The sequence below is a fragment of the Chrysemys picta genome, chromosome 7 (genome assembly GCF_011386835.1).
Source record: "Chrysemys picta bellii isolate R12L10 chromosome 7, ASM1138683v2, whole genome shotgun sequence".
NCBI classification, from domain to species: Eukaryota; Metazoa; Chordata; order Testudines; family Emydidae; genus Chrysemys; species Chrysemys picta.
In genome coordinates, this window is record NC_088797.1 from 15,143,486 (window position 1) to 15,159,212 (window position 15,727).

The window sequence follows — 15,727 nt, forward strand, 5'->3', positions numbered from 1 at the left end:
TATATGCTTGTTAAATTTCCAGAATACATAGTAATGACAATGCAAGGAAATAATGTACCCGAGAGGCATGTGAATCAGCCAGGAGGAAAGTTGATTAGAAGAAATAAGGAGAATGGCTTTTCCTGATCATGGAATCCCTCCCCACTGAATGCCAAGGTGGAAAATATCAGTTCCTCTGCCTCTTTCCTGAGCAGTGGAACCTCTCCACCTTAGACTTCCTCAGCTTGGTTGCCTTCCTCTATTTTCCTGCCTGTTTTGCCCTACTCTATTGCTGATGTTGAGCTGATATTCTGAAAACTGATTCACCACAGTCACTCTACTACAAGGTCGCAGATTGAAAGCGTGTTTGTGTGGTCTTGCGGTTAAGGCTCTGGATTGGCCCTCGGAAGATCTGGGTTCAAATCCTGGTCCTAGTATAGGTATCCAGTCTGACCTTAGGCAAGTCACTTAATCTGCTTGTGCCTGTTTTTCATCTTTAAAATTAGCGTGATGCCTCTTTTCTCCTACCCATTGTCTCATTTGTCGATTTTTAGGTTGTAAACTCTTTGGGGCAGAGATTGACTATTACGAGTGTGTACAGCACCTAGCACAGCAGGTTGCTGACCTTGTTCGGCATCTCTAAATGCTCCTATTTCATAAATAGTCATAATTAGTTCTTAGTGTGTCTGCTTCAGAGAAAATAAATTAATTACCCATGTTAAAAAGGCGTTATAGGTCTCGTATGTCTGTGCTGAATGTCTTTAAATGTTACTAGGTGACATGGGTAGACTCATCTTAATTTGTGTTAACATGTTGCATCACATTTTAAATGGAAAATCTATTCATCCCCCTTTAGCTTCCTACTTGGTTGCTGATGTCTAATACTGTAATTTCAGAAAAAGAATATTTATCTTATAAATGACAATCCACTGAAAATGCCCTTTCAGAATCCATATCCTAAAACAGATGTCTGCTGCGCGTTGTATTCAGACAGTGATTTACCCCCATTGGGGATTAAGCCACTACACTAAAATGTGTTATACACTGACATATATGGTGAATTTGTTTTGGGGGCAGATTTTGGAAAGGCCTTGTTTGTGCATCTCCAAGTTGCATGTGTGCTAATGCAGGCATGAAACCACATGCACCAGTAAATCAGGGTGTGTTCTTTTGCATTGGTAGTTCATGTGAGCAAGTTGGGGACATGCAACTTTAGCAGGTGCACTTTGGAAAACTTGGTCCCTTATCAGCAATATACATGTAAACAGTAAACTTCTTTCAGTATGTGTAGAAACCAAAATTATGCCATAATTCAGCAAGATGATGCAGCTAAGGTCAAATGAGTGGCAGAAAATCCATGGAAAGTTTTTTGTGTTTTTTGTTTTGGTTGGTTTTTAAATTCCCCTCTTCCTAAGTGTTGACCATTAGATTTCTGTTTAGATGAAACATTCCTGAACTATGACTAATTATCTGCATTTTACTTTCAACTAGCTGCCGCAACCTCCAGAAACGGAAAGCTCTGTAGAGGTGTGTCGCCCACCTATATTTGTAAAACACACAAATATTGGTGTTTTAAGTAGTCATGCTTAAATGTCTTTCTCGTTGGTCAAATCTGTGTTGTTGTGTTTTATTGAATGATGTAGGCAGAGGGATGTATGCAGCCTTGCTGAAATGGTTCAATCCAGTATACAAATATTCTTGCCAATGGGGAAAAAAAATAGGTCTCTTACAGTTCAAAACTTGTTCTCATATAGTACCATTAAGAGCCCCAAAGGAGCAAAGACTGAAACTTTCAAAGCGGTGCAGGTAATTCAGCCAGCCATCTTTAATGGAGGCACTACATTGAAAGTCTCCGCTCAGATCCCGTGTGTGAAAGAACTAGGCTTCATTCCTCTCACTTCTAGGGGAAATCACAGATTCGGAATCATTTTATCCTTGCATGTTAAAAACGAGGTTTGGAGGTGAGTGGTGAGAAAATAGTGGAACTTTACCCAGTTCAACAAATCCAGAATAGTTGAATATTCCTGTTTTTAAAAAGACTCAGTGAAATAGTAAAGTTGACCTTCATCATTACACTACAAGGTAACACCCATTAGGATGAATCAGTTCATATTCAACAATTTATCCACCGAAAACATTTAGGACTAGCACTTTTCATAAATTCATAAATAAATAAATAAATAAAGCTTGAATACTTTTGAAACTAATGAAGCAACCAATGATGCGGTTGGCACAGAGTCTACCACTGCCTACCAGATCAGTTTTTACTCTTGATTAAAGCTGTATGGAAGCTTAAGTCTAGCTTCTTTTCAATTGCCTAGGCTATGTAAAGAATTTTATGTGGCTAAGCAGTATTATGGATTTGTTGTAAGTGATGAAGAGAAAAATGCAGTTTTCAGTACTTTGGAACTTTATTATAAGTAGTGTTTGTGGAGTAGTGTTTGAATGTCTGTCTTAAGTGCTCAGTGGTTACAGAATGAATTCAATGAGACATGTGGGAAATAGCCTCTTAGTGTTAAATCAGTCCCTGAAAAATGATTGTCATGAATGATCCAAATGCTTTCGAAGCCATCAACAGTATGAGACATTGTTCTGTTCTAAAAATCTGCCTTGTTCAAAGAGAAGAGTCATTTGGCTTTCACCATTATACCTGCCATAGTATTTACTCTGCACAGCAGAAGAAAAATACATTGAAAGCCCCAAACAGAACTGAGGCATTGACATTGGCATTATATGCCAAATGTCTTCCACCTTCGCAAGAGACTGGACTTCCTAATTGGCCAGAGTGAGGTGTGTCAAAATAATGACATTTCCTCCAGAAATGGTGTGTGTTTGTGTGTGTATAAGTGTGTATGCATGGATGTAATGCACGTATGAGTTGCCAAGAACCTGGCCTTTTTTTCTTCTTCTTCTTCTTCTTCTTTTTTTTTCTTTCTGTTTTGTATTATGAGTTACTGTGAAACTAGATGGAAACTTTGTGTGTTACTTTTACTTTTAAATATGTACAAACATCTAGCAAATATGCATGCTCCGTGTAGTTTGATGGAGAGCATCAAAGGTGTAGATAAGCCCTGAAACTCTTTAATAAGTTTGTCAGTCGACCTACCTTCCCTCCCCCATTGCTCTCAGTTGTATGACTTGCTTGAATTTTTCTACTGTTTAGTTATTGATGCTGAAGATATTAGTGTCTCTTTAGTATTATACTTTACAACAGAATTTCTGCCTGCTCAGCAGGAGCTTGATCAAAGTCTACTACAGAGGCAGCTGGAAGATCATAAAAGGGTATGTATCGTCGTCCGGTATATTTACTGCTAATTACCGTTACGCTTCCTTCCCTCTCTCCTTTTTTCTTAAACCGTATATGCAGGCAGAAAAGTTCGGGTGAGAAATTTGTGGCTGTTTTTAAAAGGGAACTTCTTGTCCATGTCTTTGAAAATCTCAAACTGGCATTTCTACCCGTTTTTCAACTATAAAGTAGTTGAAGGCATGTAAGACATGTCTTCAATTAAAATGAAATGGAAAATGTGTGTGTATGCTTCCTCGGTTGCTTTGGAAATCTCCACTGCAAGGGCTGGTGTGTTTTTTCTTTCACACTGCTGTAATTTGGGAGGGACTCCCTTGAAACTGGTGATGTCACACCATTGTAAAGCCAATGTGAAAGGATCATCAGGGCCACAGAGTCGACTTGCCTGGCCAAAAAGTGCCTCTTAGTTATACAAGCTAAGCAATCTTCAAAATCAGCACTGCAAGTAGTTCATTGTGGTGCTTCCCACTTTTGCCTGCTCCTGTAGTTAAGCTGCTGTTATTGTGGTACTTCCTTCTTAACTGTATTACTGCCTTAATCTTGCATTTTAATTGAAGGGTGTATGTAAATGCACAATGTCTGACTGCCTAAAGGTTTTCATCCAATAGCAAACGCTTTCTAATATACACACAATACCCAATTCATCTGTACTATGCCATTGACTACAATAATATTTGCATACCACTTATCTACTGCTTACCAATAGCCTAACTGGATGCTAAATACAGAGGAGACTAAATGTCATTGAACTTTTCTAGGTAGCATGTTTCATATTTCTTAATACAGCCAAACATCTGATATTTGTTCACATATTGTAAGCATTGAAGTGCTGTATAATACTAACATTATAGTTAAAGAAGTGTTCTCAAGCCCATTGTTACACCTGAATTAATGATAGTATTGGGGAAAATATTTTCTCTCCTCTTTTATTCAGATTACATTCTCAGGTGCTTGTCAGTGCTTTTTAATAATTACATCAAGCAAATGATGAGGTTTTCCTTTCCAGTGGTCTTGAACTGCAGCTCGAAGTGGTATTGAAAATGAAAACACATCTCCAAGCTTGTGCAACTCTGGATGAGCATTTTACCAGAAATTGAAATCACTTGACATATGATCGCATCTGCTTTCGCTTGCTGTCCTACTCTTTTATGAGTGTCACTATTTTAGATGTAGTCCAACAATAGCAAGAAGATGGTGATACCACAACAGGCATACTCAGAAATTCCACTTGAGCTTTTCTCTTGCCTGAAATATTTTGACCACTAAACTTTAGTCATCAGATTTTTTTTTTCCTATCGAGTAGAAATAAAGGCAAACTACCTATAATCCAAAGAACAACCGTTAACCTTTAGAAGATGGCAGGGTGGGGAGAAGTTTATTGAACAATGATATTCATAGTGAATGTGTTTAAAGATCTTTCGTAGGTAGTAAAAAGTACCATTTTAAATGCCAGTTGCTGTGGCAACTGCTAGTTAATTTAACAGAAGAGAAAATGGTAATGTGAAAACCCCATTGTAACTTAATTTTGGCATAAAGGGTGTATAAATGTCAAGTTTCCCTTCTAATGAGTACACATGTAGAAGACAGCATAGTTTGTTTTTTTGCCTGATTTGACCTTGTTCTGTCATGCACCCTTCATCGCCTGCAAAACTGAGAGCAGCGGGAGTGGTGTAAATCACTGCAGCATGTACTAGAACAGTATCTTGTCATTGTCCATCAAAACAGCTCACACACAGTGTGGGGGGTTTTGTGGGGGAGGGAGGAAGGGTTAGAACTCGTCCCCTGCCTCTCTTCAATTTTCACAGACCATCCCAATCAATGATCGAAAATACAGGCACCTTGGAAGTAATGATCTTTTCCTAGTATCATTTTGCTAAGTAATTTATGGGAGGAGTACCCCGTGAGCCTTTTGTAATAATTTTGGGAGCACGTTGCTGGCAAGGACTTCTTTTAAGGTTTATTTTGAATCTTACCCCTCATATGAAGCTGATTGCAGAAGAATAAAATAGGGATCCTATCTAGCATCTTTCATGTTAATAGTTAGGGCCCTACCAAATTCATAGCTGTGAAAAATGCATCAGGGACCATGAAACCTGGTCTCCCTTGTGAAATTTGGCTATTGTGAGGGAGTGGGGGGGTCGCAGTATTGCCACGCTTACTTCTGCACTGCCTTCAGAGCTGGGAAGCCGGAGAGTGGCAGCTTCTGGCCAGGCACCCAGCGGTGAAAGCAGCACCACCGCTAGCAGGAGTGCAGAAGTGATGGTGGCATGATATGGGAGGGGTCCTCACTTTTGTGGGGGCAGATCCAGCCTTATATGTGGGCAACGTTGGTGACTGCCCAGGGTGCTGTGCTCAGGGGGGTTCTGTGGTCACCCCTCCCCCCCCCCCCCCCCACACACACACAGCCAGCCCAAGGCCCTTTAACCTCCGAGCACTGGGCCTGGCGCTGGGGGGCAGCAGGGCTGGAGGCATCCCAGCTGGGGGTTCCTACCATGTGCCAGGCTCCAGCTGCTAGTCCCAACCGGGCTGGGGAGGGACAGGACTACCTCTTCCCCTGCACAGGCTACTCCTGGGCTGGGTCAGACCCACCTCCGGGAACCTCCCCCAGTTGCAGGAAGCTCCGCAGCTGTTGGCTGTGCAGCCAGCTCTGAAGACAGCATCACTGCCAGCAGCAGCGCAGAAGCGAGGGTGGCATGGTATGGTATTGCCACCCTTACTTCTGCACTGCTGCTAGCAGCGGCCACTCTCTGGTCACCCAGCTCTGAAAGCAGTGCTACCACCAGCAGCAACGCAGAAGAAAGAGTGACAATACCTCAACTACTCCCTATCATAGCCTTGTGCCCCCCCTCCTCCAATCTGCCTTTTGGGTTGGGACCCCCACGGTTACACCACCATTGAATTTAAGATATAAATTTCTGAATCCATGAAATGTAAGATGTTTTAAATCCTATGACTGTAAAATTTACCAAAATGGACCATGAATTTGGTAGGGCCCTACTAATAGTATGTGGGAATAATTTTGAAGTCTGATGCTAGATGCACAATGACTAAGGCCAAGGGTGTAGCCATTATGCATTCAACATAAGAATTCTCTTAGGAAAGGAGGCACTGTTCTCCCGCACACTGGGGATAGCCTATAACTTTCCAAAAGATATTACAGGATTTTTAACTTTCAGGTAAGCTGCTCCCATCGCTTGTTGAAGAGAGCCCAATTTAAAGTGTTTCTCATCCGAAGTACAAATCACTCCTCTTTTTACACTCTGTATTTTAATGGGTCTATTTCATTCTTTTTCATCTGTGTTTTAAAAATCACTTCTGAAGTTTTTAAACAAAACCTTAACTTGTACAGCAGATGATGTCAAGCTACATTGTTAGGGACATTTTGGATGGATCTGGCGAACTACATTACTTGGCTTATGAACTATAATACAATGTGCAGGGTGAATTTTGCCAGTGGAGCTCAAGGTCATTAAGATACTTTGTTTTGTTCCAGCTTGGATGTTTTTTCCTCTCTTCCTCAAATCATTTTTTACTTAAGTCTCCTCAAAACCCCACGTATTTTTAATTGAAATATAGTCCCTGACCAATAATTTTACAGTTATTTGTCTCTGTCTTTACCTGTAAAGGTCTTAAAAGACTCTCAAAATACCTGGTGTACCTGTTCATTGCTGGGCATGCTACCAAATCTTTTGTGTTACCAAAATAACCATGCAGCTTGCAGACATAGTGCTCAATTGTGGTCCCACTGTGTTCTTAATGACATCAGTAGGAGCAGTCTTGGGCCTATTAATGGTGGTTCAGATTCTGAGAGGTATCGCAGGCTCTCATCTTCCACTGATGAGCTGCATGTGTTCAGGGCTTCTTACCTAGAGTAGAACGTTGCTTGTGGCCTTCTAACTTTGAATATAGTTGAGTGGCTACAGATTATTGGAGGATTCGTGTCCTGAAACATGTAAGATCTCATGTGCTAGGATGCTGGCTGATCAAAATGACCCATCTGTATTTGCTGCAGGGAAGATGCTGTGCTTTTTATTTACTAAAGAGTTGGAAAGCAGTAAACTATTAATGGAACTGAGATTATACACAGATGGGTAGTGTCAACTAACTTGAATTATTTGGGAATGGGAGGGTGTTTCAGCTCTTTAATGTTCACAAAATAGAGTATAAAGACATGGGATTATTCTCATAACATGTTATCTTAAACCATGATTTCATCTCTTTCTCTTCGTGCCCTTTGCCAGAGTTCTAACTGTCCCCTTATCAAATCCCCACTTTGTGTGGGGTTGTTTTTTTTTGGTGTTACTCAAACTCCATGTCTGATTTTAAAGTTGAGCCCTGGGTCCTTTTTAATGGACACCAGTAAAAATGCACCTTTGGCATAAAATCTCAATTTTACACAAGCTAGAATTTTTTAGCATGGCATGTGAACTTTAGCTATTGCTGGTATTTGGTACCCGTGACCTCAGGCAAGGCTTGTGGGATGGATATATAGTGACTAGGCTGGTCTGAAAATATTGTAGGATGTTCAATGAAGTTTTGTTTTGAAACATTCACGGTTTCAGTCCTTCCTTCCCCCACCACTTCTGGTGAAACTAGGCCAATTATAAGACCACTCCTGGTTCTCTTGATTGTTGTTTGTTCATTTATGCATTAAACTCAAATACTGATTTCATTACCCTGTTTGAATTAAGGGTGAAGCACTCAGGCAAGTTTTGGTCAACCGTTACTATGGCAACGTCAGACCTGCAGGAAGAAGAGAGAGCCTTACAAGCTTTGGGAATGGCCCGTTGTCTCCTGGAGGCACTTGCAAAGCTGGGGGAGGAGGTAGGATGTGCTGTCTTCTAATTAGTGATGTGTATGACACTAGCCTGCCATATTGTCTATGCTTGTTTCTGCATAACAAACTGAAAATTTTACAGGTGAAGTAGCTTTTTTTATTTTTTTCCCCTTTGAGATTCCCCCCCACCCGCCCACCCCCATGCCTTTCTGTGAGTTGCATAGAAAAGGGCAACTTATTTCTATCCCTTAATAATAGGATTGGGAAGGAGTTCTACCAGTTTGCTCTTTTATGATATAATGTTGGTTTCAGAAACCATCCTAATTTTCTTTTTTTTTTTTAGCTTTTTTGGATTGTTCTCACTTCACATTCATATGGACTCTAGGAGAAGTCAGCAAACTTCTAATCTACAAAAACAAATGCTGTTGTTGAAAGAGAATACATTAAAATTAAATGTATAAATGAACTTAACTTTTTTCTGAGCTGAGAGTAGCCTAACTTATGGGCCCCGGGCGCTGGGGCGTGGGCCCCGGGCTTCGGCAAGTCTAACGCCAGCCGTGGTGACTCCATTAAAACGGGGTTGGGACCCAACCCACAGTTTGAGAACCCCTTTTCTAGACTGTATAAGCTCTTCATGAGAGAACTTGTCATTGTCTTTTGTACAGAGTTAAACACCTGATTGGCACTTTAAATTTTTCACGGTGTTAATTTATTAGGCTATAACATTTTACTCTTCTTTATTGGAGAATGAGTTCTATCAAGGGGTGAGTCAGTCTCCAGCTATTCATTGTGATTTACCTTTATAGGAGGGAGCTCCGGATCCAGTTCAATGAGTCGAGGTGAGATGAGTTTGGCCGATGTCCAGTGTCATTTGGATAAGGAAGGTGCATCCAACCTCGTCATAGACCTCATCATGAATGCCACCAGTGATAGAGTTTTTCATGAAAGTATTCTGCTAGCCATTGCCCTTCTGGAAGGTGGCAACACTACTATACAGGTAAGGAAATGGATAACAATGAGCTGATTACTAAAAACATCATCATTTGAAATTCCTTTTCTAAAATCCCAAGAAATTGACTGTTGCTTTGAGCTGTGACTAGATAATCTTAGACCTGAAGTACTGGGAAGTGTTAGTGCTCTCTGTGTATTGTGTATTTTTGAGTATTGCAATATTTCAAAGTAATATATCTTTACCCAGGTACTTTAACTTAAAAGTAGCTAGGTATCACTGACTTCTAAACGTTGGCTTTGTGTGGAAGCTCGGATTTGAGGTTATTAAGGCAGTATAGCAGGATGCAGTAGTCAGTGGGACTACCTGCATGAGTAAAATTAAGCAAGTGTGTAAGAGTTTTCAGGACTAAGCTTTTGTTTTTATCTGTCTTAAAATTGGAAGACACTTTACTTTGCGATAAGCCCCAGGTTGTAGTTAATTCCCTGACAGTGTTGCTCTCATTGGCTTACATGTCTTTAAATTTAGTTTGCTTTTATTGACTGAATTAGAAGTTTGTGCCAGCTGTCTAGACCTACCAGTTTAGGGTTTGTGTGCGGTTTGATGGGCATACAATAAAAAAGCCACGTGTCAAAAGCACAATTACTTTTGTTCTTCACACATGAACCAATGCATTGCTGTGGCTAAACGAGCCTACAAAGGCTATTACAGAATATGTGATGCCTTATCATTGACTCTATGCTTTAAGCAGGATCAGTCTGTATAGGACTTAATGCACCTGTTTTTGGGCTTCTGAAAATTGCTTGGAAAGTGCAGAGTTTTTTGAGAAATGTTGGTATGTGTGTATATTGTATAAATAGTCCAGAATGGGTTTTTCCCAATATGTACAATAATTTAATTTCTTTCTATTCTGTGTCTGAATAAAACTATCACTAACTTGGTAGTGCAGTTATTTTTAAACAATACACTTTTTTTTCTTTTAGAGAATTAAATATCAATTAAGTATTTCTCAACACTTAAGGTAATTGACATGTTTAGGTTCCTAGCTTAATGTCACAGCTGTAGTGCATGAATTTTAGAAATATTATCTCCAGAATGTTACATCCACTCCTCCAGTGTTTCGTTTGTATGTCTGCCTTATAGATTGAGAGATTTCCAGGACAGGGAATATTTTTTCTGTGTGTTTGCACAGCGCCCAGCACAATGGGGCCCTGATTCTGATTGGTCCCTTTCAGCACTTCGTTAACTAATGCTTGATGATGATGATAGACAAGCTGACTTGTTATAATTCACACACAAGTTTTCATATAATTCATTTTAAATCAATGGAATTATATCAAGATGAATTTAGCTCAGATTTTTGCAAGTGGAGGGGGAGAATACCAGGCTTTGCTAAAAGTCACAAGCTCTCAAGCTGTGCAGTAGACATCAGACTTTCTATGACCAGATTATCTAAAAGTGTTTATTTCCATTATTATTAACAAAAAGAAGATGCACTTGTTACACCATATGCTCTGGCAGGAAAAGAAATAGAATAAAGGACTCTAAAGGGCACTAGTGTCTGGGTGTTAGCAGTTGTATTAAATCCTGAAGAACTAATAGTTATATCCATCATTGTATTGAGTCAGAGACCCACAACTCAGTGTGACGAACTGATGTTGCTTTGTGATGTTACCTCACTACGTGATACTCAGCCAGCATCATTATACACAACGTCACTGTGCAACGTCAACCTTCTAATATGGTATATTCTAGTAGTATGGGGAGAACCTGCATGGCTCCTTCCAAATTTCAGACTCCGCACTCAGCACTCTGTTGCTATATGTATGAGCAAGAGGACCTGGAGTGTGCTCGTTCATCAACATTTAGCTCACTCTGCCTGAGACAAAGGATAAAGAGCCCCACACCAACTTAAATTTTTAATAACAGCAATACTATTGCGGGGTGAAATTTATCTTCTCAAGTGTTAAATCTGAGCCTTCATCTTCCTAGCAATGCACAGGTATCTTCCCATGTCATGTTGGTGGGTTTAATCAAATTCTGTTCCAGTTCAGCAAGGCTAAATCTATATTCCTTAGCTTATTCTGGAATTTGAAGCCTATGGACTGAATAGGGCCACCTCCCAGTCTATTTTGACTAGATGATCCAAGGGATCCCTTTCTAACTCTGATTTACATATAGTAGGGAAATCTTCCATCCATCTCCAAGGAGACATTTTTAACCAAAAAGGAAGACTCCCTAGTTTCCACTTGATGTGTATCACTGCACATGTGGGGGGATTGTAAATTAAGTATTTGCTGAGGAAGAAGTTGTTGGCGTGGAGCAGTTTTAGTAAAACCTCCTAGCACTTTCACATCCGTTCCTTACAACTCTGCCAATTTCTGTCATGATCTTGCCTTTTAAGATGCTACTTCCAGCAAATTAGACTAACTTTTTCCATCTTCTCCAGCTCTACGGGTAAGTGCTCAGGGAGTGTCCCTACCTTTAGGAAAATGATCTGTGTAGCCAACAGCAGTTCAGAGAGAGAGCATACGTGTGTCTACGTGCACCAATGCAACCGTAGAAAATATCTCCTCTTAGTGGGGGTGCGGTTTGGCTTTTGGGTTTTTTTTAGTTCAGATGAATTGATTCTATGTACAGAATTACACTGAGGTTTTATGCACCAAATCATTCACTGAAACCTACAGCTAGTGCTGTACAGAATACAAGGTCACAGGCACGCCCAGGAGCTATTACTCATGCCCCAAACTATGAATGGGACTATGCTGAAAGTACCCTGTGAAGTAGTTGTGCTACAGATGAACTACTCGCCAAGGATTCCCACAGCCCAAAAGGCAGAGTGCCAAAGTGAAAAATGTGGCAACGTATGCAAAGGTCCCCATCTTGGCAGTTCCCTCCCACCCCCACTTGTTAGTTTAGATTGTGAGCACTGTGGAGCAGGGAATGTTCTTGCTTTGCTCCGTGCCTAGCACAATGGGGCTCTCTGATCAGGGCCTCAAGGTGCCGCTTCAGTATAAATAAAGAACAGCTGTACTTCAGCTCTTTCTAATCTTTCAGCACTACCTGAGTCGTTAAAAAATAAAGCATCAAAATTTAATGTAGAAAAATGCCGACGACCGGGCTTAATTTCTGGGAGAAGAGCTGGCTCAGAATTTACAAATCAAAATGAACTTGAAGGTTGATGTAGTAAAATCGTGATTTCACTTCTCCCTCCCACAAAGTAATTACTAAATTATGGCTCAGTTAAATTAGTCTCCTTTCTGGGTGAGGTTAGTATAACCATGCTTCCCCTTCGCACCTGGGGACAATATTGTATCTAGTTGCCGAGAAAACTAGAAGGTAGTGAGCAGGTGAAACGAAGCTGCTTGAGCCTTTGTTACGGAAGGTCTACATTTGGTAGTCCATTCATCCACACTGCTTTCAATTCACATTTTTAAAAAGAATCTCTCCTTTCTGCATAGGAAAGATTTAATAGCAGAGTACGGCAGTGTGACGTTTCCTATTGCTAAGACTTCATTACTTCTACAAAACATGCTGCAGAACATTACTAGTCTATTATGAGGTATTATGAAAACCCAGATACACTTGTCAAAATGAACAAAGTACATTTGGTGGTGCACTATCTTTGCCGCCCTCTGCTTTTTTTATTCACTTTTTCAATTTTGCAAATTTAGTGAGAACTTCATAATAGGTCTCCCAGTTTTTTTTGTGGATTTACGGAGATCCTACTGTAATTTTAACCAACTGCCATTAGAATAGTGACTCTGAGCTTTGTTAATCTTGTATCACAGACTATCAGTGCACGTGTACTTCTAATTTTAACTTTTAGAAACTCCACCTACCAAAATTCTTTGCCTTGCAATTCTACACAAATTGATTATCTTCATTCATGACAAATGTATATTTATTATTAGCAGCTCTTATTTAATATGGTATTCTCAACAAGCTCACACTACACTCTGTAGATGTTTTTATTGCATTCAAATTGAGGATGAGGAAACTATTGGGATACTGGCAAAATGGGTTACGCAAAATGACTTTCTTGGCAATGAGATCTGAAATGCTTCGTTCTTGCACAGTATTTTCTTACCATAGGTTTTTACATGGGAAATGAGCACAGAGTGCACTGAAGCAAAAAGTTTCCACTGACACACAGCGTCTTAACATGTGATGATGCTCCTGTTAAAGTTAATAATGGGAGTTCCCGGGTAACTCCCATGTGCCTTAATGGGAGAAGAGAGCACTGTGCTATTGGACAAGGATAACTTAAATAGTTGTTGCTGCTAACTCTTTATGTTAGTAGATGTTTGAGCATACTGGCTTCGGTGTTGCTGCATGTTTTATAATGGTGATGAATGAGTGTTAATTATTTCATTATTATTCTAATAGAAAGGTTGTTTTAACTGTGGAAATGACTTTGTTTCATTGAAGCATTAAACGATCAAGATGGAATTTCCTAATCCAGATTAGGTTAGTTCTGATTTCTAGAATACACGTGAGCATTTTCAGTATTTCTACTGCCGAGCAAGCTAATAGAAATTTCTAAGAAACTGTTTATTTTTGAAATTAGCTTATTGTTCCTATTGAGTGAGAGATCAAATTTGCTATGGAAGCTCATCCCTGATTTAGCACCCTGGCAATTTATAATAGCACAGACGAGTTTGAATCGAAGGGTCAGAAAAGGCAATAAATTAACTTGACAAATGTTACTGCTCACTGAACTGAATTATATAAGCTCCCTTATATTTTATGTAACTCCTAGTGTGTCTACCCATGGAAAGCTGGAACCAGTCATTCTCCCCTGGTGCTTTCCAAGAGATGGCAAAAACTCCTGAGAAATGCGTGGATAGGTGCTGTTTCAGAAATCACCTTCAGAGCTGTGTTATGTAAAAGAAGGTTCATACACACTCTTTCTGTAGTGCTGCTGGCCTGTGTGTGGCACCTGTTGCTACATACGTTGTTTTCTTTGGCTTGCTTTGCACAATTTTGCTTTGTGATTTTGCTTGTAGGCAAGCTTAATTTAGAGCATACTTCTCTCCTTTAGAGCAGATCAGAGGGTAGTCTATTGCATATATAAACTTCAACACTGTGAATTTGCTTCAGTTAATGTAAACTCGGCAAGTGAATGACAGTGGAGGAAATTGCTAAAGACTTCTCCTATAGCACGTCTCTCGTCTGCCAAATAAAAATTATGTGCACCATATATGCTGTTTCACCTCCTGGAGTTTCAGGTTTCCTGGATCTGTGAAAGTTAATGATGAGTAAACTCGCTTACATAACTTCCTCTTCTCCATGGCAATTTTGGTCAGCTCACTTAATTAGGGATCTTCTCAAAAGTTAGATTACATGAAAAATAGGTTTCCCACGCCATTCCCACGTAGCGTTGTCAAGATCAAATAAAGTGATGAGACTGACTTTCTTTTGGTGAAGTATGTACTAAAATCCCACAAGAGCTTAATATGGTACCAGTCCTTAGGACTAGTATATCTGTTTTATTGCATAGGCTCTTACAGGTGAAACAACCCCAAACCATAATTCTTCTTTCCCCACTCCTGATAAGGGTGCAAATAGAAATTACATGGCAAAGGGGATTGATAATCAAACCAAAGTTCATTATATGCAGATGAGAAGTTGATTCCCCACATGCATTAATGATCGCACTCTGAATATCACTTTTAATTTCCTTTAGTCCCTGCCCCCTACTACTCATTTCTCAGTGACTGCTTGCTTTTGGAATAGGAAGGGGTGGAACTGAGACTGCTTAGGAGAGGGGAAAGAGGGTTCTTCTACATCCCTGTCATGTATGGAACTGCTTTCAGGGGCTAAGAAGTCATCTTGCAGTGGAACTTTGTGTGGAACTCTCTGGTGGAGATGTGAGGGCCAGATCTGGGAAGAGACGAGCAGGGAATATCCTCTAGCAAAACCCCCCTTGAAGAGCATGTGCTGTAGCGCCATGATACTAGCCCTGGGAGCTGGTGCCACAATTATGATTCCAGCATGCAGGCAAAAGTTAATGAAGCAGCAAGAATAAAAAACTGTGCTGGGCCAAGGTCTGGAGCTTACAGCGTAATTGTGGTTCTTCTCTGAAATGTGACTGTAAAAATGGCATTGTGGTGTTCCATATTTATGTCTTAATTTCCATATCACATCAGCTCGTTATACGTGCCAGCCCTGCAAAATTATCTGGGACCTGAGAGACGTGTTGGCTTCTTTCCTTCTTATGTATCCACACCAGTAAGAAAGATCCTCCAAACCATAATCTGCCCTGGGACCGTAGTGTGCCCCATTGCCTTCAAAGGCTCAGTAAAAAATTGTGCAGTCGATGCACAAGGAGTAGTAGTTGAGATCATTCTTTCTCAGCTGTGTTGGCAGTGCACAGGTGTAAAAAAAAACATTTAAAGAGAAAATGTTGGTGACATTAAAGTCGCAAGGACTTTGAATGCACAAGAGGAGCAGATCTGCTAAGTAAAAAGGTGCCATGTTGACATAGTTGATATTAAGAGAAGAAAAACATTTCATGACCTGGATCAGTGCTAAAAAGAACCAGTGGTAACCTTGAAAAATCACAGGTGCCAAATTCAAAAGTCATCTGATGATGTAATTACCCAGGAGTTCAAAACATCAGTATCTAGACATGGTAGGTGGCATACCATTTAAAAACACACGATTCTGACCTACTACATTGCCTTTCCAATCTATTGCTCCTTCAGTTCTAACC

The 15,727-nt window shown here is 40.2% G+C and overlaps 1 protein-coding gene across 8 annotated transcripts in view; it reads left to right on the forward strand.

Moving 5' to 3' along the window:
* Positions 1-15,727, forward strand: part of ITPR1 (inositol 1,4,5-trisphosphate receptor type 1) — a 256,740-nt gene that overhangs the window by 167,757 nt on the left and 73,256 nt on the right. For 3 of the 8 annotated variants that reach the window (XM_065552923.1, XM_065552924.1, XM_065552926.1), the window contains 2 exons: positions 7,975-8,107; positions 8,867-9,057. In XM_065552923.1, coding sequence (XP_065408995.1) covers positions 7,975-8,107; positions 8,867-9,057 — 324 coding nt within the window. Of the gene's footprint in view, positions 1-1,470; positions 1,507-3,210; positions 3,262-7,974; positions 8,108-8,866; positions 9,058-15,727 lie in introns of all 8 variants that reach the window. The other 5 variants (XM_065552919.1, XM_065552921.1, XM_065552920.1 and 2 more) reach the window with 3 other exon arrangements.